The sequence below is a fragment of the Rhinoderma darwinii genome, chromosome 2 (genome assembly GCF_050947455.1).
Source record: "Rhinoderma darwinii isolate aRhiDar2 chromosome 2, aRhiDar2.hap1, whole genome shotgun sequence".
In the NCBI taxonomy this organism is placed as follows: domain Eukaryota; kingdom Metazoa; phylum Chordata; class Amphibia; order Anura; family Rhinodermatidae; genus Rhinoderma; species Rhinoderma darwinii.
Genome location: NC_134688.1, coordinates 290,085,780 through 290,109,479, shown reverse-complemented (window position 1 = coordinate 290,109,479; position 23,700 = coordinate 290,085,780). Strand labels below are relative to the sequence as shown.

Genomic DNA, 23,700 nt, shown 5'->3' with positions numbered 1-23,700 from the left:
CCACCTATCCTACGGACTGAGAGGGTCATGCTACCAATCTTTCTTACAACTAATCGGATGGGGGCGAGAGGACAAATTCTAGGTTCTCCTATCCTGGGATCATAGGGTGTTATAACCGTTATTGCTGATCTATGGCCAGATTAACGTGCAGTTTTTGTTGGTGTGTGTGAACAAAGACAAATTTACAAAGGAATATATCAACATTTTGAAAAACTATTTCCATCATGAGTGTTGTACCTTGGAGACATATGACATGTTTTATAAATGACCCCCTACAATTAAATTGGTCGCACGTGCAGGCTCATACTATGTCCTTTGCTAGGAATGGGTTTACCTTAAAATAGAAATAGTTGCCCTTCCTTGAGTAAATGTTCTGTACAATGCCACACAACCAGCTGCAGCACCAAGGTCACCTCATCGCTATTCATCAGACAGAAAACCTCTAGCAACTCTATGCAGAAAAGCAGCTACTAAATGCCCACATCTAGAGCGGATTTATCCTGCATAGCGCTGCATCAGCTCACAGACGGCTAATTATACGTCTTGGTATATACTCACATTAGAATTATTGAATGCCACAACTTCATAACAAGGGCATATCATACAAGTAAGAACCCATTTACATGGGCCAATTATCAGGGCAACGTGTCTGGTGGCAAGAGCAAAATAAATACCATAAACCACTGCTACAGAATAAGTCTGTCAAACATTGTCAAGTGGTTGTCAAGTCATGCGCGCGCGCACGCGACCCCTAATATTCAGTTAGCAATAGGGTTATGGAGGAAACACCGTGTGTGCATTCACTGTCTCTAAATGATTTTTAAAATGGCCGACAGTCGCCATGCAATTTCATGTTAATAAAGTTAAAGGGGTTTTCCGGACATAAGAAATTGATGGGCCTGACTTTCGGTAACCACGCCGATCAGCTGTTTTGAAGGGGCCTGCGGCGCTGTGAGGACAAGGAGGATAATGTAAGAGCTACCCCTCACAGACATGATGATGAGATGCTGCTGTAGTTAAAAATATTTTATACCTTCTACTCCTCAAAAACCTACTATTAACCTGTTATATACCTGGACAGGTGTGGGTGGTGGATCACATGAGTTTCGCCATCTTTATTACATTCCATTATAATATGGACGCAGTGCTATAGTATATAGGAATGCATCCATATTATAACTGAATGGACTAAAGATGGCGGCACTCAAAGTATAGACTTTTTTTTAGGCAGTGTCAACTGCATTAATATAAGAAAAGTTGGTGATCCGAATTTTAAATACATGTATATTAGTAAACGGTATGATTTGCTGTTCTCTAAATAAATTAAAGTGTAGCTAAACGTTTGACAAACTTCTTACATGTCATAGTGACAGGTCAGAAGTTTGGATTGGTGGGGGTCCGAGCACTGAGACCACCACCAAATCGCTAGAACGAAGCAGCTGAAGCGCATGAGCGCTCAGCTGATTCGGGTCTGTTTGGCTTTTTCCGGAAAGCCGATGTATCGGAGTACGGGCTCATAGACATTTTATCGAGTCCATACACAGATACATTTATTTCCAGAAAAAGCGAACAGACACGAAGCGGCTGAGCACTGACACAAGCACTTCAGCTGCTTCGTTCTAGAGATTGGCGGGGGTCTCCGTGCTCGGACCCCCACCAATCCAAACTTCTGACATGTCACTATAACATGTCAGAGGCTTGTTAAACATTTAGCTACACTATGTAAAGAGTGGGCAACTACTTTAAAATGTATTTGTTTGCAATTGTCCAGGCATGGCTCGAGAAGTATAATTTTAATTCAATTGGGCATGTTTTATTTGTTGGTCATGTATGGAACAAAATCATCCTTTACTCACTTGTCACTAGGGTCTATTTGGTATGGGCTGATTCATAAAGAACCTATTAGACTTTAATGATAATATGCCCCATGTATACAATGACTACATTGCGATTAAAAGTGGGCGCGTACATGTTCTGTATAGATGGAGGGTAGAACCAAGGATTGCCAGGCCGAAACAGACTTTACTGTACATCAGGTGTGATCACAAAAAACGGGGGGTTATCAGATGTTTCAGGATCTTAAACTTATGCTTCTGTGGCAACGTAAAAAGCTCATGGTGACAAGCTTTATATTTAGCTGTGCAAATATTACAGGAGTGGAATCGAACGGTCTATCAAAGTGTTGCAAACGGACCTGGAACTGGACAAAAAGTCAATACATTGATGTGACACTATTCGAACGTTCCCACGACAGATAGGTCTCGGTCAGAGGGGTCCATGAAATACAAGTGAGAATTGAGCTTATGGCTGCATTTCCACTCTGCGTTTTAACCATACATTTATTTTGGTTGATGAACTCTCATTGAGAGACATTGGAGTTTACCTACCAAAACAGAAAACCGCATGCTTAAACCGCAACAAAAACGCACAGTGTGAACCCAACCTTAGGCCTCATGCACATGACCATATTCTGGGTCCATAAAAAGAGGATCACAAATACAACTACCATAAAAATCTACCGTACCGCAGTTTTTTCTAACCGATACCGCGAGAATTGGTTACCATTAAAAATATTATGGAATGCTACATCTCATGCCATATTACGGAGCTAACATTCACTAGAAGTAATGCTCATGTAAGCATCACAAGCAGTGCCCCCAGGCACATACTGCGGAACTGTAATGCAATGTTCACCACTGTACAGGTCCGTGCACTCAGCATGAGCCCTAAGGGTACGTTGACCGTGATTACTGCAAAACAACAGTTTGTGCCACGTTTTAGTAGTAATAAATAGCGATTTTACCGCACCATGTAAGTGTACCCTTAGGCCTCATGCACACGACCGTAGTGGTGTGTGCGGCAGGTGAATTGTTGCTCGGACAACTGCAGAGTGTCATCCGCGGTCCGCACGTGCACATTAATTTTAATGAGCCCGACTACAAATTGCGGCCGTAATAAGACATGTCCTATCTTTTTGCGGTCCAGGCTCCCGGGCAATGCACAGACCGTGGAAACCACGGTCGTGTGCATGGGCCCATAGAAATGAATGGGACCACAACTCAACCGCAGATTTGTGTGTGAATGCAGCCTAAGGGTATGTTCACACAGCTTATTTACGGACGTAATTTGGGCGTTTTACGCCTGGAATTACGTACGAAAATACGGCTTGAAAGCGTTGACAAACGTCTGCCCATTGAAAGCAATGGGCTGACGTTTGTCTGTTCACATGAGGCGTATATTTACGTGGTCAAAAGACGGCGCGTAAATAGACGCCCGCATCAAAGAAGTGTCATGTCACTTCTTCAGACGTAAATGGAGAAGTTTTCAAAAGGGACTCAATGAAAAACCAGCTCCAGTTACATCCGTAATGGACGCGGCGTTCAAGCGCCTGCACATGCCGTTACGGCTGAAATGACGGGGCTGTTTTCTCCCGGAAACAGCCCCGTAAATTCAGCCGTTACGGACGCTGCCGTGTGAACATATTCTTAGACTATTCAACCTGAAACAAGTTTGTAAAACTGATTCACCTGTAAGGCATGGTGGCCGGGCCGTAGAAACCTTTCCGTAAAAATAGGACATGTCCTATTTTTTTATTTTTACGGACCGCGCTCCCATACTATATAATGGGAGCATGGTCCGCAAGGAAGCCCCCTTATTCTACATGAATTAGGGTTCATTCACATCTGCGTTGAAGGCTCTGTTAGGGGCCTCCGTCGCAGATCCAGCAGGAATTACCGGAGACAATAGTGCAGCATGCTGCGCTATTGTTTCCGGTAAAATCACGGACACCCCGATGGAAAGCCGACTGAACCTATTAAAGTCAAAGGCTTCCGTCTGCAATCGACGGTGTCCGTTGTGCAACGGAACCGTTGGTTCCGTTATTACCTTGTTCTGCTCCTATGACGGAGCAGAATAACGGAATGGCAGAACGCAAGTGTGAAACCCAGCTGAGGAGGGCTAGATAAAACCCCTTTAATACTAGCATAATTTTTGAACTGTTACCTCTGATAAAAGCAGAAAGTTAGAGAAACCATTTATTAGTCAAGTCATTACAGTGCAAAGTCAAGCTTTCTATTCAAGTGTGCAGTCACACACGGAAGATTTTGTCGCAGAAAATTTCTACGACTTGAAATCAGTTTCATTAAACTGAATGGAACTTGCAGAACTCCATGAACCAGTTACCGAAATATTTCTGCAACAAAATCTGTCACGTGTGACTGCACTCTAAGGTAGGGTTGTCACAATACCAGAATTAAGACCGATACCGATACTCCGTGTAGTATTGCGATACTCGATACCAAAACCATACTTTGCCAACAATAAAACAAAAATGTTCTTCCGTTTTCTGATGTGAGGCGCGAGGTGTGATGAATTTTGAACCTCCATGTGTCTTACATAATAGTAATTAACCCTATCATGTTCCTCACAGTCATAATGGACAACATTGGGTTAATGTGTGAGGTACAGGATGGGGTTAATTATTACTAATGTGAGGCACATGGAGGTTTAATATTCATAATACCTCGTGCCTCACCTTAATAAGTGAAAGAAAACTGTTTATTTTATAAACATCATAAATGACGCTATAAATTTGTTATTACGGTCGCGACGATACCGAATATGTGTATATCTTATCTATTGAGACTTATTTTAATGTTTATTGTAATGTGTGTGTTTTTTCTTTATTTATCATTACTTAATTTTTTTACTTTTTAAACTTTAAATGTACTGGCATATATCTATATTCCAGTACAGTTGTTAGGACATACCTTAGTATGCCCTAACAGGAAATATGGTAAGATAGGCCTGGGGTGCTTCAATAGACCCTGGGGCTGTCTGCCCATATATGGTATGTCCCCCAATCATATCACAGGGATTCCCTGTGATGCAATCCAAAGGGCATCCCCCCTTCTCATTTACCCCTTGAATGCTGTGGTCAGCTTTGATCGCAGCATTCAAGGGAATAGCGGCGGCGATGAGAGGTTTCTCTGATCTCCACCGTTAGAGCGTTACAGCCATTGCCCCGCTCCTGACAATAAGTGCACGCGCGCGATCAGCATGAGGTGATTCGCCTAGCGCTGCACTAATGAGCGGCGGCGCAGGCACTGAAGACAGAGAACATGGGAGTGTTTTGTACTGCTCCTGCCATGTTTTGTCTTCAGTCCTGGCAATAGTTAGTGCAGTGCTGGTCGAATCAACTTATGCTGTTTGCACGCACACCTGACAGGACTCCGAAGCGGGGCAATGCCTGTATTACACAGCCGCAGCCCTGCTCTAACAACATTCACGTGTTACTATTGAAATACATGAAATAACGGTATTGAACCGTTTGAGGGTGCACGGCATCGAAATAGTATAAAAATTTCAATGCATCGTGCAACCCTACTTTAACCCCTTAAGGACGCAGCCTAGTTTGGGCCTTAAGGCTCAGAGCCCATTTTTCAAATCTGACATATTTCACTTTATGTGGTAATAACGTCGGAATGCTTAAACCTATCCAAGCGATTCTGAGATTGTTTTCTCGTGACACTTTGGGCTTCATGTTCGTGGTAAAATTTGGTCGATATATTCAGTCTTTATTTGTGAAAAATTGCAAAATTTAGAGAAAATTTACAAAAAATAGCATTTTTCAGAATTTAAATGCATCTGCTTGAAAAACAGACGGTTATACCACCCAAAATAGTTACTAGTTCACATTTCCCATATGTCTACTTTAGATTGGCATCGTTTTTTGAACATTATTTTATTTTTCTTGGACGTTACAAGGCTTAGAACATAAACAGCAATTTCTCATATTCTTAAGAAAATTTAAAAAGCCTTTTTTTGAAGGTGCCAGTTCAGTTCTGAAGTGGATTCGAGTGGCCTATGTATTAGAAACCCCCATAAAACACCCCATTTTAAAAACTAGACCCCTCAAAGTATTCAAAACAGCAGTTAGAAAGCTTATTAACCCTTCAGGCATTTCACAGGAATTAAAGCAAAGTGGAAATGAAATTTGCAAATTTCATTTTTTCTGCTGAATTTCAATTTTATTAAATTTTTTTTTAGTAACAGAGAAGGTTTTAGCAGAGAAATACTACTAAATATGTATTGTCCAGATTCTGCAGTTTTTAGAAATGTCCCACATGTGGCTCTACTGCGCTCGTGGACTAAAACACAAGCCCTAGAAGCAAAGAAGCACCTAGTGCATTTTGAGGCCTCTTTTTTATTAGAATATATTTTAGGCAGCATGCCAGGTTTGAAGAGGTGTTGAGGTATCAAAACAATGGAAACCCACCAGAAGTGACCCCATTTTGGAAATTACACCCCTCAAGGAATTCATTGATGGTTTTTGTTATCATTTTGACCGCACAGTTTTTTCACAGAACCTATTTGAATTGGGCTGTGAAATGAAAAAAATGATATTTTTTCCAATAAGATGTCATTTTTGATCAAAATTTCTTATTTTCACAGGGAACAACATACCCCATTTTGTTGCCCAATTTGTCCTTAGTGCGGAAATACCCCATTTGTGGTGATAAACTGCCGTTTGGGCCCATGGGAGGGCTCAGACGGAAAGGAACGCTATGTGTTTGTTGGAGTCCAGATTTTGCTGGATTGGTTTTCGGGTGCCATGTCGCATTTGCAGAGGCCCAGAGGTATCAAAGCAATGGAAACCCACCAGAAGTGACCCCATTTTGGAAACTACACCCCTCAAGGAATTCATTGATGGTTTTTGTTATCATTTTGACCGCACAGTTTTTTCACAGAACCTATTTGAATTGGGCTGTGAAATGAAAAAAATGATATTTTTTCCAATAAGATGTCATTTTTGATCAAAATTTCTTATTTTCACAGGGAACAACATACCCCATTTTGTTGCCCAATTTGTCCTTAGTGCGGCAATACCCCATTTGTGGTGATAAACTGCCGTTTGGGCCCATGGGAGGGCTCAGAAGAAAAGGACCACCATTTGGCCTACTGGAACTTTTCTGGTGCTAAGTCATGTATGCAGAAGCCCCTGAGGTACCAGTACAGTTGAAACCCCCGAGAAGTGACCCTATTTTAAAAACTACACCCCTTAAGACATTCATCTAGAGGTGTAGTGAGCATTTTGACCCCACAGGTACTGTGTAAAAGATAATGCGCAGCAGATGGTGCAGAGTGAGATTTGCAATTTTATATATGTATATGCCATTTCAGTGTCCAATATATTGTGCCCAGCATGCGCCACCGGAGATATACACCCCTTAAATTGTAATGTGGGTTCTCCTGGGTACGGCAATACCCTACATGTGGCTGTGATCAGCTGCCTGGGCATACGGCAGGGCTCAGAAGGGAAAGATGAGGGGGGTAAGCTGTGCGGAGTGCATCAGGGTAAATTAAAAATCAAGGGATGTATGATACATTTTAAAACAATCTTTTATACAGAGCCCTGGTTTTTCGGGACACGTGTCACATTGGTATATTGTGTTCTTCCTTATCCCGCTCTTATAGCAGACTCTGCACCTCTTTTGACGCTTTCCCTTTCCACCGGTTTGGGGAACTTCTCCTGGAAAGTGTTGCCCTGGTACGATGCGTGTGGCCTTGCTTCCAGAAGTACTGGGTGCCCCCCCTTCCTGGTCCCTAAAGATTAGATCTTGAAATTCCAGGAAAGTTCCCCTCTGGCCTGCACATCGACGTAGCACGTACGCATTGTACAAAGCCATCTGTATGATGTGCCCGGCCAGCTTCTTCTACCACACCGCATGGCGCTGTAGGGCTTCAGGACTTGATTTGACAAGTCCATCCCTCCCATGTACCTATTGTAGTCCAGGATGCAGTCTGGTTTGGGGGTGGCCTTTCCTTCATATATCCTAAATCTGTAGGTATACCCTGATGCACTCTCGCACAGCTTATACATCTTCACGCCATACCTTGCCCTCTTACCTGGCAGGTACTGGCGGAATTGAACCCTCCCTTTAAAATGTACCAGGGACTCATCAATAGAAAAACACTTCTCGGGGGTGAATGCTTGGGAAAACCGGGCACTGAAACGGTCTAATAGGGGTCTCCGTTTATACAAACGGTCAAAACTGGGGTCATTTCGGGGTGGGCACGGCTCATTATCAGTATAATGTAAGAAGCGAAGTATTGCCTCATTTATAAAAATTTTTAGGTTCCAGTTCAGTTCTGAAGTTGCTTTGAGGGGCCCATATATTAGAAACCCCTATCAAATACCCCATTTTAGAAACTAGACCCCTCAAAGTATTCACAACAGCATTTAGAAAGTTTATGAACCCTTTAGGTGTTTCACAGAAATTTAGAGCAAAGTAGAGGTGAAATTTACTCTTTTTATACAATTTTTTTTATAACACAAAAGGATTTATCAGAGAAACGCAACTTAATACCTATTGCCCAGATTCTGCAGTTTAGAGAAATATCCCACATGTGTCCCTAGTGCGGTAATGGACTGAAGCACCGGCCTCCGAAGCAAAGGAGCACCTAGCGGATTTTGAGCCCTCTTTTTTATTAGGCACCATGTCCGGTTTGAAGAGGTCTTGTGGTGCCAAAACATTGGGAACCCCCCAAAAGTGTCCCCAATTTGGAAACTAGACCCCTTGAGGAATCCATTGTAGTTTTCTTGGGGTGCATGCGGCTTTTTGATCAGTTTTTATTCTATTTTTAGGTGGCGTGGTGACTAATAAACAGCAATTCTACTATTGTTTTTGTATACTTTTTTTTTTACAGCGTTCACCGTGCGCTATAAATGACATATTCACTTTATTCTGCGGGGCGATACGATCACGGCGATACCAGATGTTTATAGTTTTTTTTTATGTCTTATGGCGTTTGCACAATAAAATAAGTTTTGTAAACAATCATTCACTTTTTGTGTTACCTTATTCTAAGAGCCATAACGTTTTTATTTTTCAATCAATAAAGCCGTGCGAGGACTTATTTTTTGCGTAACGAACTGTAGTTTCAATCATTACCATTTTTCGGTACATGCGACTTTTTGATCTCTTTTTATTCCATTTTTTGGGAGGTGAAGTGACCAAACAATTGTGATTGTGGTACGGTTTATTAATATTTTTTTTTACGGCGTTCACCGTGCGGGATAAATAACAAAATAATTTTGTAGTTCAGGCCGTTACGGACGCGGCGATACCAATTATGTATAGTTTGTTTGTTTATATATTTTTATTAAAAATAAATGACTGATAAGGTAAAAAGTGGGACTTTTACTTTTATTACTTTTAAAACTTTTATTTTCTTATTTTTACACATCTTTTTTTAACTTTTTTTTTACTTTATTACTTTGTCCCACTAGGGGACTTGAGGGCAGGAGGCCCTGATCGCTATTCTAATACACTGCACTACATGCGTAGTGCAGTGTATTAGAACTGTCAGCTACTCACTGACAGCAAGCATAGTGGGTCCTGACGTTGTCAGGACCCACTAGGCTTCCGTCTATGGCATAGCCGGACGCCATTGTTTGGTGTCCGGTTGCCATAGTCACCATTGCCGGCCGCTATCGTGTAGCAGGCCGGCGATGGCGGATTAACCCCTAAGAAGCCGCGATCGCTATTGAACGCGGCTTCTGAGGGGTTAATCGGCGGGGGAGCTCCGCGATCGGTCCCGGCACATTGAGCAGTGATAGTCTGCTGTCGGAAACAGCAGCTATCACAGCTCATGAACGCGCCCCGCGCGAACGGCGCCGTGTTTACTCCATGACCTACTATTAGGTCACTGAGCGCGAACGCTACAGTTAGCATGACCTAATAGTAGGTCATGGAGCGTTAAGGGGTTAAGGTTGGGTTCCAACAGCGTAAACATTGCGGTATTTCTGCATTGGAATTCTATGCGGATATTTTGCTGCATTTACAGTAGCAGCAAAATGGATGAGATCTCTGCAAATCTTCTTTGGTGCGGTCTTCAATTTTGTAGCATGTCAATGTAGAATGCGTGTTCAGGCCATAGACTTGAATGGAGAACATAAATCCCGCTCTAAAATACGCAAGTTGAGTCTTATTGCGGTTTACACAGTAAAAACCGCAGGTGCACATGTTTGCTACATTCATTGCTTTACACTAAATCCACACGTAAAATCGCTGTGGAAAATCTGCAGTAATAACGCACTATTTGCTGCAAATTTTTGTGAATGATTTATCAGTGTTTTTTTTAAAGATTTTATTTCAGATTTTCTGTTGCAGAAAATCTGCAGGGACTCCTGCCTGTGGAAACATACTGTAAGGCCTTGTTCACACAGTGCAGATTTGCCGCTTATTTTGCATGCATTTTTTCAAGCCAAATACATGAATCCATGAGAGGAAACACTTTAAGGCCTTCCTTTATATACTTCTTCTATTCAAGGTTTCGGCTTGAAAATACATGCAAAGTCTCCACTGTGCGAACAGGGCCTGAGGGCGCAGTCACAGGCCGCAAATTTTATTGCAAACATTTCTGTGTTTCCCGACACATCACACTGTGGATTGATCAACAATCCTTCCCTTATGACCTGCTCAAAAATTCTACCAATGCTGCTGGATCACTAGAGCGTTTGATGAGTAAAACATGACCTTCCAAACATTCATTCTGATTCGCCTCATTTCTTTACATATCGAAAATAGCCAACCTTAATATTTTAACAATGAATGTGCAGAATTTTTTATGTAACCATTCCTGCACCAGACCGCCGTTTTCATGCATTATATTTGTACTTTCTTGTGAATGTGGCAATTTACAAAACCCCACTCACATGATGAGGAATTTTTAAATTCATCTGTCACAGATTTCTTCCAGATTTATCACGGATTTCCCCGATTGCAATCCGATGGGTGAAATCAGTAACCATATAACATTTGTACAGGTAATGTAGCTCTACATAAGAAAAGCCTTGTGCTCCCTGTATTCGCTATAAGGCTACGTTCACACCGGGCGGATATGTTGCGTAAAATTACACAGCATTTTCGACCCTGGAGCCCGCAGGGAATTCTGGACGAAAAACGGCACCAAATTGCGGTGCATTTTTTCAGCTTGAAGTTCCGCTGGAAAAACAGCGGTAAAAGAAAAAAAAAAAAAAAAACGCCTACACTTACCCATAGTAATGGTGACACGTCTCTCTGACGACCTGCAGGCAAACCTCCTGGGATGACGTTTCATCCAATTGGCTGCAGCAGTCACAAGGGATGAAATGTCATCCCTGGAGGCTTGGCTGAATGCAGAAGCATAGAGATCTGGGTAAGTATAATCTTTAATTTTTTTCTGATTTGCGATTTTTGCAGCGGAATCACAGCTTTTCCACCGCAAAGAAATCACAACATCTGCTATTTGTTGCAGGTTTTACCAATGGGCAAAACCCTCAACAGAAAGCAAGCGATTCCGCAGCATCAGTTGAGATGCTGCGGATTAAAAAAACGCACTGCAGGTCAATATAGGAACGTTTTTTTCGGTGGCTTTTTTATGCAGCGCGTGGAAGAGATTTGTTCAAATCTCATCCACACAGAAAGACTTGACAGTAGCTACCCATAAGTATTCACTTTTGGCTGGAAGTACTCTAACATCCATTGCAGCCCTGCTAATAAATACCCAGAACAGTACAACGCTGTGCACTTATTGTACTAAACAGAGGCAATAAAACCAATAAAGACTAGGGCTACAAGATGAGCACCCGCAGCCAAGGCTTCTGAATACGTGTGAAGCCGGGGCAGCTTTTTCCCCATGAATAGGCCAGACTCCTAAGCATTCATACACAGCATATTATACTGACAGATCTGCTTTTAAGCTACATGCACATAAAGCCGAATTTGATGTGGAAACCCCACATCTAAACCGCAGCTAAAATCTGCACTTAATATTGCGATTTTTGGAAATTGACCGCACCACAGGTCAAATTACGTGCAGAAAAATTCTGCAACGTGTAGAAGAGATTTCTTAAAATCGTATTTACTTTGCTGGTACTGTATTACGCTCCGGATTTGCCACAAAAAAATACTTTACTCACCTCCCCTGGTTTCCCGTAGTGCCACGTCTCTGCTCTCCCGACTGGTCTCCGTGCTGCCAGCCTCCTGGGATGACATATTGTCCCTTGTGTCCGTTGCAGCCTGTGATTGGATGCAGCGATCACATAGGACGAAACGTCATCACAGGAGGCCGACCCGCACATAGAAAAGCCTTGGAAGAAGTGAGGCATCGCTATGGGAGACCAGGGAATGCAAGTATGGTCTTTTTAATTTAATTTAAAGAGAAAACATGTTGATTTTTTTTCCTACGTGCAATTGCGATTTTTGCTGCAAATTCACAGCATTTCTGCACAAAAATTGCAGCATTTGCTGTTCGCTGCAGATTTTCAATTCCCTATTAAACTCAAGGGCGAAAATAACCATTCCGCAGCATAAATTGACATGCTGCAGATTAAAAAGGTCAATTTCTGAATGGAAATTTTTGCAGCATGTGGATTAGTTCTTTAACATTGTATCTACTTTGCTGCTACAGTAGTAAGCTGCGGATTTTCCAACCGCAAACTGCGGGAGAAAGCCGTCAATCATCGGCGGGTGGGTGCTGGGAGTCGTGATGATTACCGAGGACTCCTGGCTCACAGCACGCTGCAACTAATAAAATGTAAATTTAGACAAAACACCATATTCATACATAAAAAAAACACTTTATTCAAAACAGCGTGCCAGTCTCTATTGCGTGCCGCTCTCAGAGAGGACAGATTGAAGTAGGTGAGAGGAAATACAATGTTGACAAATATGCTCTTCCTGAAAAAGAAAACTTTTGGCTTTTTGGTGCAGTGTATCCACAGCCATCGTTTTGTTGTTTGTTTTTTTTTTTAATTTAATTTTGCAAAAAAAATAGAAAATAAAAAAAAACTACAACGTATAACCCACAGCCAAGATCTTAAATGTGTCGTGTCTTTCTCATAAATACATTTCAATACATTTTAAGGCCCTGTTCACACAAAGCTTATTTGCAGGCAGAAAAATCGGCCTCAATATTCCTTTAAGGAATTTTGAAGCAGTATTTGACGCGCCTGCAAATTCTTGCCACGATTATCAAAGTGTTTTTTTTACCCGCAGCCAGTTTTTTCTCGCCGATTCCAACGCGGTTTCCACGTCACAAAACTGTGTGAACTGGGCCTAATACTGCAAGAACAAGTTCATTCATGTGACAGTGGCCTGCTTTGTAATATATACTGTAGTACACGGACAAAGGTTCTGCAGACTCAAAAGCGAACAACCCTTTAAAGCTCGGCTGCACTGTAGCTACATTGGCTAACTTCACAATGCATTGTTTCATTTAAAGGAGTTGTCTTGAAGATCACCACTATTAAAACAAAATGAGAAAAGGATCCCAGCCAGAGCAAAAAAAAAGTACTAAGAGAAGCTTTTGTTTTTTTACTCTATAGAGGACTATTGGTTTAAATGGCCATTGTGGACAATAGGCTGGTGCAGCGAGCGCCGAACAACGAAACATCGTTCATCGGCGCTCATTTGCTCCTGTCACACGGAGCTATGGATGGGGACGAGTGGTCGTTACTCCGTCCCCATACATTATCATGACGGCAGCGCCTCAGGGAGATGCGCTGCCGACAACGATGATAATTTTACTTTTTTAAAATGATACGATCAGCAGATGACCGAGCATTTGCTCGTTCACCTGCTGATCGCTGCCCTGGTACACAGGGAAATTATTGGCAACGAGCGTTATATGAACGCTCGTCTGCACGATAATCGCCCAGTGTAAAACCCCCTTAATGCAATTTCCCCTGCAGTGCCACTTAGCTTGACATCCTTAGGCCGGATTTACACGAGCGTGTGCGTTTTGTGCACACAAAAGGCACTTAACAGCTCCGTGTGTCATCAGCATATGATGCTTGGCTGCGTGATTTTCGTGCAGCCGCCATCATTATGACACCGTTTGGATGTTTGTAAACAGAAAAGCACGTGGTGCTTTTCTGTTTTCATTCATACTTCTTACTGCTGTTGCGCGAATCACGCGCGTCCCACGGAAGTGCTTCCGTGTGGTGCGCGTTATTTTCACGCACCCATTGACTTCAATGGGTGCGTGATTCGCGAACAACGCATAAATATAGGACATGTCGTGAGTTTTACACAGCGGACACACGCTGCATGAAAATCACGGACAGTCTGCACGGCACCATAGATTAACATAGGTCCATACAATGCGCGTGAAAATCACGCGCGTTGCACGGACGTATTTTACGTTCGTCTGAATAAGCCCTTAGACTGTGGCAAGCCTATTAACCCCTTAATGACTAGGCCTGAAAAGGGCCTTAACCACTTCAGGACACAACCCGTTTTGGCCTTAAAGAGGCTCTGTCACCACATTATAAGTGGCCTATCTTGTACATGATGTGATCGGCGCTGTAATGTAGGTGACAGCAGTGTTTTTTATTTAGAAAAACGATCATTTTACGGAGTTATGATCTATATTAGCTTTATGCTAATGAGTTTCTCAATGGACAACTGGGCGTGTTTTACTATATGGCGAAGTGGGCGTTGTACAGAGAAGTGTATGACGCTGACCAATCAGCCTCATACACTTCTCCATTTACACTGCAGATAGCGATATAGCTATTTCGCTATGTGCAGCCACATAAACACACTATAATGTTACTCATGTGTCCTGACAATGAATATACATTACCTCCAGCCAGGACGTGATGTGTATTCAGAATCCTGACCACTTCTGTAGCGTCTGTGTGAGTTACAGCACAGCACAGCGAGATCTCGGTGTGAATGACAGCTTACAGTCATCTCGCGAGACTACGCCTGCTATGCTGTAAATCACAGAGACACTACAGAAGTGGTCAGGATTCTGAATAGACATCACGTCCTGACTGGAGGTAATGTATATTCATTGTCATGACACATGAGTAGCGTTATAGTATGTTTATGTGTATGACGATGATTGGTCACGGATTGGTCAGCGTCATACACTCCTCTGTACAACGCCCACTTGGTCATATAATAAAACACGCCCAGTTGTCCATTGAGAAACTCATTAGCATAAAGCGAATATAAGTCATAACATTACAGCGCCGATTACATGATGTACAATATAGGCCACTTATAATGTGGTGACAGAGCCTCTTTCAAGACTAAGCCGATTTTTTCAAATCTGACAGGTGTTACTTTGTGGTAGTAACTCTGGAATGCTTTTACCTATCCAATCGATTCTGAGATTGTTTTCTCGTGACATATTGTACTTGATGTTAGTGAAAAAATTTGGTCGATAAATTCAAGATTTGTGAAAAACACCAAAATTTAGAGAAAATTTGAAAAATGAGCGCTTTTCTAAATTTAAATGTATCTGCTTGTAAGACAAATAGTAATACCACACAAAATAGTTACTATTTCACATATTCCATATGTCTACTTTATATTTGCATTGTTTTTTGAACATCCTTTTATTTTTCTATGACCTCACAAGGCTTAGAACTTTAGCAGCAATTTCTCGCATTTTCAAGAAAATGTTAAGGCTATTTTTTCAGGGACCAGTTCAGTTCTGAAGTGGCTTTGAGAGGCCCATACAATACAAACCCCTATATAAATCACCCCATTTTAAAAACTGCACCACTCAAAGTATTCAAAACAGCATTAAGAAAGTCTCTTAACTCTTTAGGCGTTTCACAAGAATGAAAGAAATGTAGGGGTGAAATTTACAAATTAAATTTTTTTTTGCAATGTTAAATACTTTTTGTCAAAGACAAATATGTACAAGTATGATAACTTTTATGGTTAGGCAATAAAAGGTATGACATGCACTTCTTTTTCGCAGCCATTTTTTTACTCGGCCGTTTTTCAAAACGGCCGTGTAAAAAAACGGCCCGTCGGAACAGAACGCCGTTTTTCCCATTGAGATCAATAGGCAGATTTTTGGAGGCGTTCTGCTTCCGATTTTTTGGCAGTTTTTCGGGCATTTACGGCCAAAAATAGGCCATGTGAACATACCCTAAGACCCCATGAACACAAATGTGCTTTTGCGGCTAGAATTCCCCCGAAAATCCATGGGAGAATTGCGGCCCCATTCATTTCTATGGGCCCATGCACACGTCCGTGGTTTTCACGGTCCATGCATGGCCCAGGAGCTTGGACCACAGAAAGAACGGACAGGTCTTTATACGGCCGTGTTCTGTGGTCCAGGCTCATAATCACAGCGACCCGAAAATCACAGCCGTGCACATGGCTATGGTCGTGTGCATGAGACCTAACACAGAAGAATTTACCAGAGAAACACAACTAAATTTTTATTGCCCAGATTCTGAAGTATTTAGAAATATCCCACATGTGGCCCTAGTGTACCAATGGACTGAAGCACAGGCCTAAGAAGCAAAGGAGCACCTAGTGGATTTTGGGGCCTCGTTTTTATTAGAATATATTTTAGGCACCATGTCAGGTTTGAAGAGGTCTTGTGGTGCAAAAACAGTGGAAACACTGACAAAAAGACACCATTTGGAAAACTAAAAAGACACTGTTTGGACATACAGCAAGGCTCTAAAGGGAAGGAGTGCAATTTGGTTTTTGGAGTGGAGATTTTACAAAATTAGTTTTCTGACACAATGTTACATTGTGCTAAGGTACAGTACATTGGAAAGCCCCCAAAAAACTACCCCATTTTGGAAACTACATCCCTGAAGAAATTCATCTAGAGGTATTGTGAGCATTTTGATGTTGCAGATTGAAAATTGACATTTTTCCACTGACATGCCATTTCAGTGACCAATATGTTGTACCCAGCTTGTGCCAATGGAGAAACACACCCCATAAATTGTTAAGCAGATTCTCCAGAGTACAGCAATAACCAATATGTGGTCATAAACTGCTGTTTGAGTACGCGGTCAAGCTCAGATGGACCGCCATTTCGCTTTTGGAGCGCAGATTTTGCTTGGTAGTAGTTTTGTTTGGGGTTTTACTGGCATTTCAATTTATAACGTGGGGGTACGCGTAAGCTGCGCCGAGTACATCAGGGTACACGTAAGCTGCGCCGAGGTCATCAGGGTACACGTAAGCTGCCCCGAGGTAATCAGGGTACACGTAAGCTGCGCCGAGGTCATCAGGGTACACGTAAGCTGCGCCGAGGTCATCAGGGTACACGTAAGCTGCGCCGAGGTCATCAGGGTACACGTAAGCTGCGCCGAGGTCATCAGGGTACACGTAAGCTGCGCCGAGGTCATCAGGGTACACGTAAGCTGCGCCGAGGTCATCAGGGTACACGTAAGCTGCGCCGAGGTCATCAGGGTACACGTAAGCTGCGCCGAGGTCATCAGGGTACACGTAAGCTGCGCCGAGGTCATCAGGGTACACGTAAGCTGCGCCGAGGTCATCAGGGTACACGTAAGCTGCGCCGAGTACATCAGGGTACACGTAAGCTGCGCCGAGTACATCAGAGTACACGTAAGCTGCGCCGAGTACATCAGGGTACACGTAAGCTGCGCAGAGTACATCAGGGTACACGTAAGCTGCGCAGAGTACATCAGGGTACACGTAAGCTGCGCCGAGTACATCAGGGTACACGTAAGCTGCGCCGAGTACATCAGGGTACACGTAAGCTGCGCCGAGTACATCAGGGTACACGTAAGCTGCGCCGAGTACATCAGGGTACACGTAAGCTGCGCCGAGTACATCAGGGTACACGTAAGCTGCGCCGAGTACATCAGGGTACACGTAAGCTGCGCCGAGTACATCAGGGTACACGTAAGCTGCGCCGAGTACATCAGGGTACACGTAAGCTGCGCCGAGTACATCAGGGTACACGTATGCTGTGCGGAGTACATCAGGGTATATGTAAGCTGTGCGGAGTACATCAGGGTATATGTAAGCTGGGCACAGTGCATCACGACATAATAGGATGATGTAATAATGGGGTGAATGAATAATCCATGGATTGGTGTGGTACGCTTTGAACCAATCCTTTATGGACAGGCAGGGTTTTTGGGGTATTATACAAAATAACTGCGCTCCAGTATTGCCTAATCTTTGACTTCAATAGCCCTATAAGCAGCACGAGGCCCTAAAGTTTCCTCATCTCCGCTGCATCTACAGAGTAAACCTGTGGGGTCCAGCAAATGACGATGTGGGGTTTTTAGTGAAAAACTACTGGACCTAAAAAATTAGTCTGGGCCGTCATTTACCATCATTTTGCTTCATTGTGTTCTGAGAGTTATAACGTGTTATGACGGAGCTGTGTGAGGGCGCATTTTTTGTGGAACGAGCTGTAACTTTTATCGGTTCCATTTTGGGGTACATGCGATTTATTTATTTTTATCACTATTTATTCAATTTTTTGGGAGTCGAGGAAACCAAAAAACAGCCATTCTAGCACGGTTTTGTTTCTTCTTTTTTACATTGTTCACCGTACAGTATAAACAACATTAGAACTTTATTCTGCGGGTCGATACGATTACAGCGACATTTCCCACAATAAAAATACTCTTTTCTAAAATAAATCATGTTTTAGTGTTGCCATTTTCTGACAGCCATAACTTTTTTCTTTTTCAGTTTATATCGCTGTGAGAGGGCTTGTTTTTTGCATAATGAACTGTAGTTTTTATGGGTACCATTTTGGGGTACTTGCGACTTTTTGATCACTTTTTATTCCATTTTTTCTTAGACACGATGACCAAAAAATACTAATTCTGTAATTGTATATTATTTTCATTTTTTACGGTGTTCACCGTGCGGTAAAAATAACATTATATTTTTATCGTTCAGGCCGTTCCGAAAGCGGCAATATGTATTATGTATAGTTTTTGTTCTAATTATAAAGGACTTGATCAGGGAAACAAGGTGATTATTGTTTATTACTTAAAAACTTTTTATTTTTCTTAAAAATTTTTTTACACTTACTTGGGGACTTTAAGATCTTATGTAGTGCAGTGTATTATAACTGTAATTTTTCATCTGACAGTTAAGCCTATTAGGTCTTGCCTTGGGCAGGACCTAATAGGCGCTTCCGTACCTGGCCGACCAGTAAACCGGTGCTAGGCTTCCTGGTTGCCATAGCAACCGTTGAGGGGATGCCAGTGGGGTACAGAGGGAGCCCCCTTCCCTCTGTCAACCACTTCAATGCGGCCGGGTTTAAACGCCTGATCGAAACAAACGGAAACCATAGGTTCCCGTTTGCATCACCATTTATTTCAATGGTGACGAATCCGGTGCCAATGGTTTCCGTTTGTCTCAGTTGTGCAAGGGTTCTGTCGTTTTGATTGAATCAATACCTTAGTCGACTACGCTATTGATTCTGTCAAAACGACGGAACCCTTGCACAACTGAGACAAACAGAAACCATTGGCACCGGATCCGTCAACATTGAGATCAATGGTGATGAAAACGGTTTGTTTCTTTCAGTTAGGGCCCCGTTCCGACGGGAAGCTCCGACGGAACGTCAGAACAGGACCCGGACGCAAATGTGAAGGAAGCCTAATAGGCGCTTTGCTGCTGATAACTACAGTGTGTTTTGTTTTTAAAAAACTTTTATTATTTGCAAAGTTATGAGCATTTTTCTAAATACGCGAAGGTGGCTCTAATAGCAAAATAGGAGGGGACTCTTTCTTATCACTCTGGGCGGTGTAATGATTTCTGTATGACACTGTCCAATCAGCATACAGTTCTCTTCTTCCCTGCCCAGCAACACAGCTGATCATATAGTATACAGCTTCCATTCCTGACTGTGTATTCAACTGGCGATATCCCCGGTTGTGTCACAGCTAGAACTGTGATCCTGGTGTCTTCCGAAAGATTAGCATCTCCTCTTTCATATGCCTCTGCTGTTCTAGGTGGTGTACAGCCAGAGATATAGCTATTTGAAGTGATCCCCTTTCCCTCCATCCTCAGTCTCTCACACTGTGTGAAGCAGCTTCATGCTGATAGGACAGCGTCGGAGGCTGTGAGATAGCTCCACCTCAGGACAATCGCTGGTGTTGACACCCATTTGTCTAGTATAGCCTCATTTACATATTTAGAAAAAAAAAAAGCTCAACTTAAAATAATAACCGTTATGGGACACAGTTTTCACGAGCATTATCAGTGTGACAGCTAATTTTTTTCGTTTACAGAACACACAGCCCTGGGGTCCTTTCTTGGTCCCCAGGGCTGAGTGTAGAGGGTTCCCCCAATCTCTGATCACCTGGTGACACAAGGTGGGAATCCCCTGTGATCAATGGGTTAAAACGGCCGGTAGTGGAAGCCGTATTCAGGAGGCTTCTCTAAGTACAGGAGTGGTTAGTTCCTGCTTAGTCGTGATATCACAAATATCTCTACTACGCTCACCGCAACGTACAGCTGGAATGCAGCAAAGATAAGGATCGTACCATAGAATCGTGTACAAACATTTGACGCACAAATAACTTTGGGCAATTTCAAAAGCTAAATATCCCTGGATGAGAAGAATTGTGCACTTTGTTTATGTACAAAGACACGTTTTGTAAATGCAAAAGTCATTGGTGAGCTGCTTCAAGAGTTATGAGACAGTGGCGCTTAAAAAGCGGGCATTTATAACACGCCATGGTCCTTAAGGACCGTGCAGGGTGGTGGATTCCCCACAATGCAGGTGTACAAACAAGTACATATTCCTACATGGATTGTCAGATGCCCCTCAGGTCGTGGATTTCTTCTAAATTTATGCAGTAGATTTAACCCTTTACATGTAAAGGGTGAAACCCGCATGAAACACGTGCCTATTTTGCTGCGGATTTGCAGACATATGCACCACATCAGAACTTGCCTTGAGTGATAAACTGTACAGCAACTCGGTTAGTCTCTTGAATGGGGGTGTATTGCAGTTCTCTGCCCAGCAAATGGACAGGCGCAGCAAAGAGTCCCTTCATTCTAGGTAGCAGTGGGGGTCACAAAGGTTGAGCCTCCAATGATCTGTTAGCGATGGCATATCCTATTAATATGCCATCACTTCCCTGGTGACAACAACCGATTGCAGGAAACTGCAATAAGCTCATTAGGGAACCCTTCTATGTTCTCATCTGACAAGAGCGCCAAATATGCACAAAAAAAAAACAAATCTGTATTGGGTGATCCTGCTTCACATGAGAACATATAAATAACCACTGAGTCACCATGCCATTAAATTGAGTGGGATCGGAGCATGGCAGGGGGAAAACCAACAGAAATCAAGCAGATCTGTCCCATACTAATGCTGCCCTGTCAGGTGCAGGATCATATGGGTCTTATTAGGATACCAGGTTTGTCATTTTAGAAGAGATACTCAAGGGCACACTATGCGCCAAGGAATCTGGTTCTGGAGATGATCTGGGGAGCTTCTCTAGAGACCAGGCTAGATTGACAGCTCCCCCCCATTAGTGTAGACATCTGTCCATCACAGTAGCATGGTACAACACATTAGTATTTCTTCTATCATTACAGACTTTCCCTAATAGTCAGCTCTTCTGACATTACCAATACGAGCATGTGGTATAAATGACCTCCAGTATTACAGAAGACCTTCATAGTAAATGGCCCTTGAAAAGCATTTTATGGAGAAGTAACTTTACCAAACATAAAGCTTATTAGTTATGATGCCCAAGATATACAGCCCAAAGGATGACTGTAAATATATAGAAATCATGTAGTGATGATGGTGCCACTTACCCAGCTTCATCAGACAGGCCAGCAGGATCCACAAAGCGATCTCAAACGGCTCTCTAATGTAATCATAATCCACCCCAAGCACCGGGAACAATTTGCGCTGGCCATGGCGAGTAGTATTCCCAGGAGCAGTGTGTGGATCCACGGTGACCCCATGAGGCTCATGTACGAAGTGAGAGAATCCCTGCTCTGGAGAACTGGCATGAGTGAGGGGCACCAGGGCCAGGATGAGGAGCCCATACACTGCCCACCTGCATTCGGGGAGCGCCGGCATGTTCCTCATGTTCTAAGAAACACCCAAGTATGATCCGCACACAGTGCAGCAGGCTCATATACTAAATGCATACATACACGCAGCTAGACCGCCTGTATACCTGCACATACTGGATATATAGCGATACTAGGATTCTCATAGCGCTGTATACACGGGGCTATACACTACTTCATACCAGGGCGCTCCCTCCTAAGTGTTAGTGTACGTGTCACACAAGGATATTACAGTAGGTACATGACCTACACTTTACAATACACATCTCTATATACGTGCACGATAAGAGCGCGGCCAGCTAAAGACAAGGCGTGCCTAGTGTGCTGCTCCCCCGGCCTGGCCCGTCACCCCCAGGTGCCACTACTTCCAGCAACCTCCACTCTCTGAGCTCCCGGCCGCTCTCTCTTCCAGGTACTAGCTCCTACTCTATTATTATCTACTATTTCCACAGATAGAAACCCGGGAGGATTGGGCGCCTGCACTGAAATATTAGGGTGGAGACAAGATATTGAGCGACCTCTGCTGGAGTGGAGGTCGATTACATGCAGTAAAGTTTTCCACTGGTACAAGGGGAATTTCCTTTGATGATTTTCTAAATGACACATTAATGCCACCCAGACTCAAAATTAGATGAAGCACCTATCATAAAAGTGACATAAAAAAATAACAATATTTCTGGAGAATATGTGACACTTTTTGGGTGGCCCCAAAGTTTTACCTTTGAAGATGCTCCGTTTACATATGCGGCGCGGTGTTCGTTCGTAACGTATGACAGATTCCAGCGGTGCCCGTCGAACCCCATTGACACTTAATAGATTCCATTGTGGTTTCGGTAGTTTTGACGGCAAAAATAGTGCTGCATGCTGGGTGAACCGTGCCTAATATGTATCGCCCTCTTCAAAACAATCAGTAAATAATAAAAAATAAAGTTCATCAACGTTTCTACTTGTGTACTGCTCCAGCATCTCTTTGAAAATTAATAAAATTCTCGAAGTTAGAAAAAAATACAGATCATCATTGGTGAAATTTATTTTTATATACATAAAATGTAGTATTCTCTTTTGTGTATTACCGTGGAATTGTCTGTCTATACTGTACTGCATTATTATACAATTATTATTTATTGTCATTAATTCCAGGGCGCTGTACATAGGAAATACAGAAGGGTTTAGATACATAAAATGAGACAATAAAAACAAAAAGTACAATAAACATGACCTTGCTGAGTGGCAAACTGGTATGGAAGAATTGAAGGCCCTGTCCGCAAGGGCTTACAATCTACAATCAACTATATGAAAGAAATCATTCCTAGTCCATAGATGTTAACATCCACCTTGTGGTTGTAGCAATATTGGGGGTTGGCCATTGCTAATCGGCAGTGTTGCATTGAATTTCCCTGGTGGGCCAGTCCAACGCTATTAGTCTGTGGTGTAAAAAAAATTGCAATATGTAATTAAACTACAAAACGTCTCACCAATTTTACACTTGCACAATACAGAAAAGCACATTGTTAATACAAAAGAAGAAAATCAGGTTGATCTGCCTTATAGAGTTAGCCTCGCACTTATCTGATATATAAACTCTGCAGAGACTTGAGTGGGAGCAGGTCAAAGTGTGGCAACACCTAGGAGGATAAACAAGGTATAGAAATGCCTCATAAAATTAATCGACGAGCAAGGGTGTGACTACAGCCAACAACTGTGTCCAACTGCTCTTTGGCCAGAAGCGAAATCCAAGGTCAAATGTCATATTATGCATCAATCAATTAATTTGAAAGGCAATATATTATCCCCAAAAATATTTTTATGGGGTCTATTACAAAGTAAATTTTGTGCCTTTAACAAG

The 23,700-nt window shown here is 42.6% G+C and overlaps 1 protein-coding gene across 1 annotated transcript in view; it reads right to left on the bottom strand.

Annotated features, from left to right (window-relative positions):
* The window catches only part of SLC9A1 (solute carrier family 9 member A1), a 55,578-nt gene extending 33,272 nt beyond the window's left edge, over positions 1-22,306 (bottom strand). The window contains exon 1 of the mRNA XM_075853446.1: positions 21,591-22,306. Within this exon, the coding sequence (XP_075709561.1) occupies positions 21,591-21,870 (280 nt within the window). The 5' untranslated portion in view covers positions 21,871-22,306. The remainder of the gene's footprint in view (positions 1-21,590) is intronic.
* Positions 22,307-23,700: the final 1,394 nt, after the last annotated feature.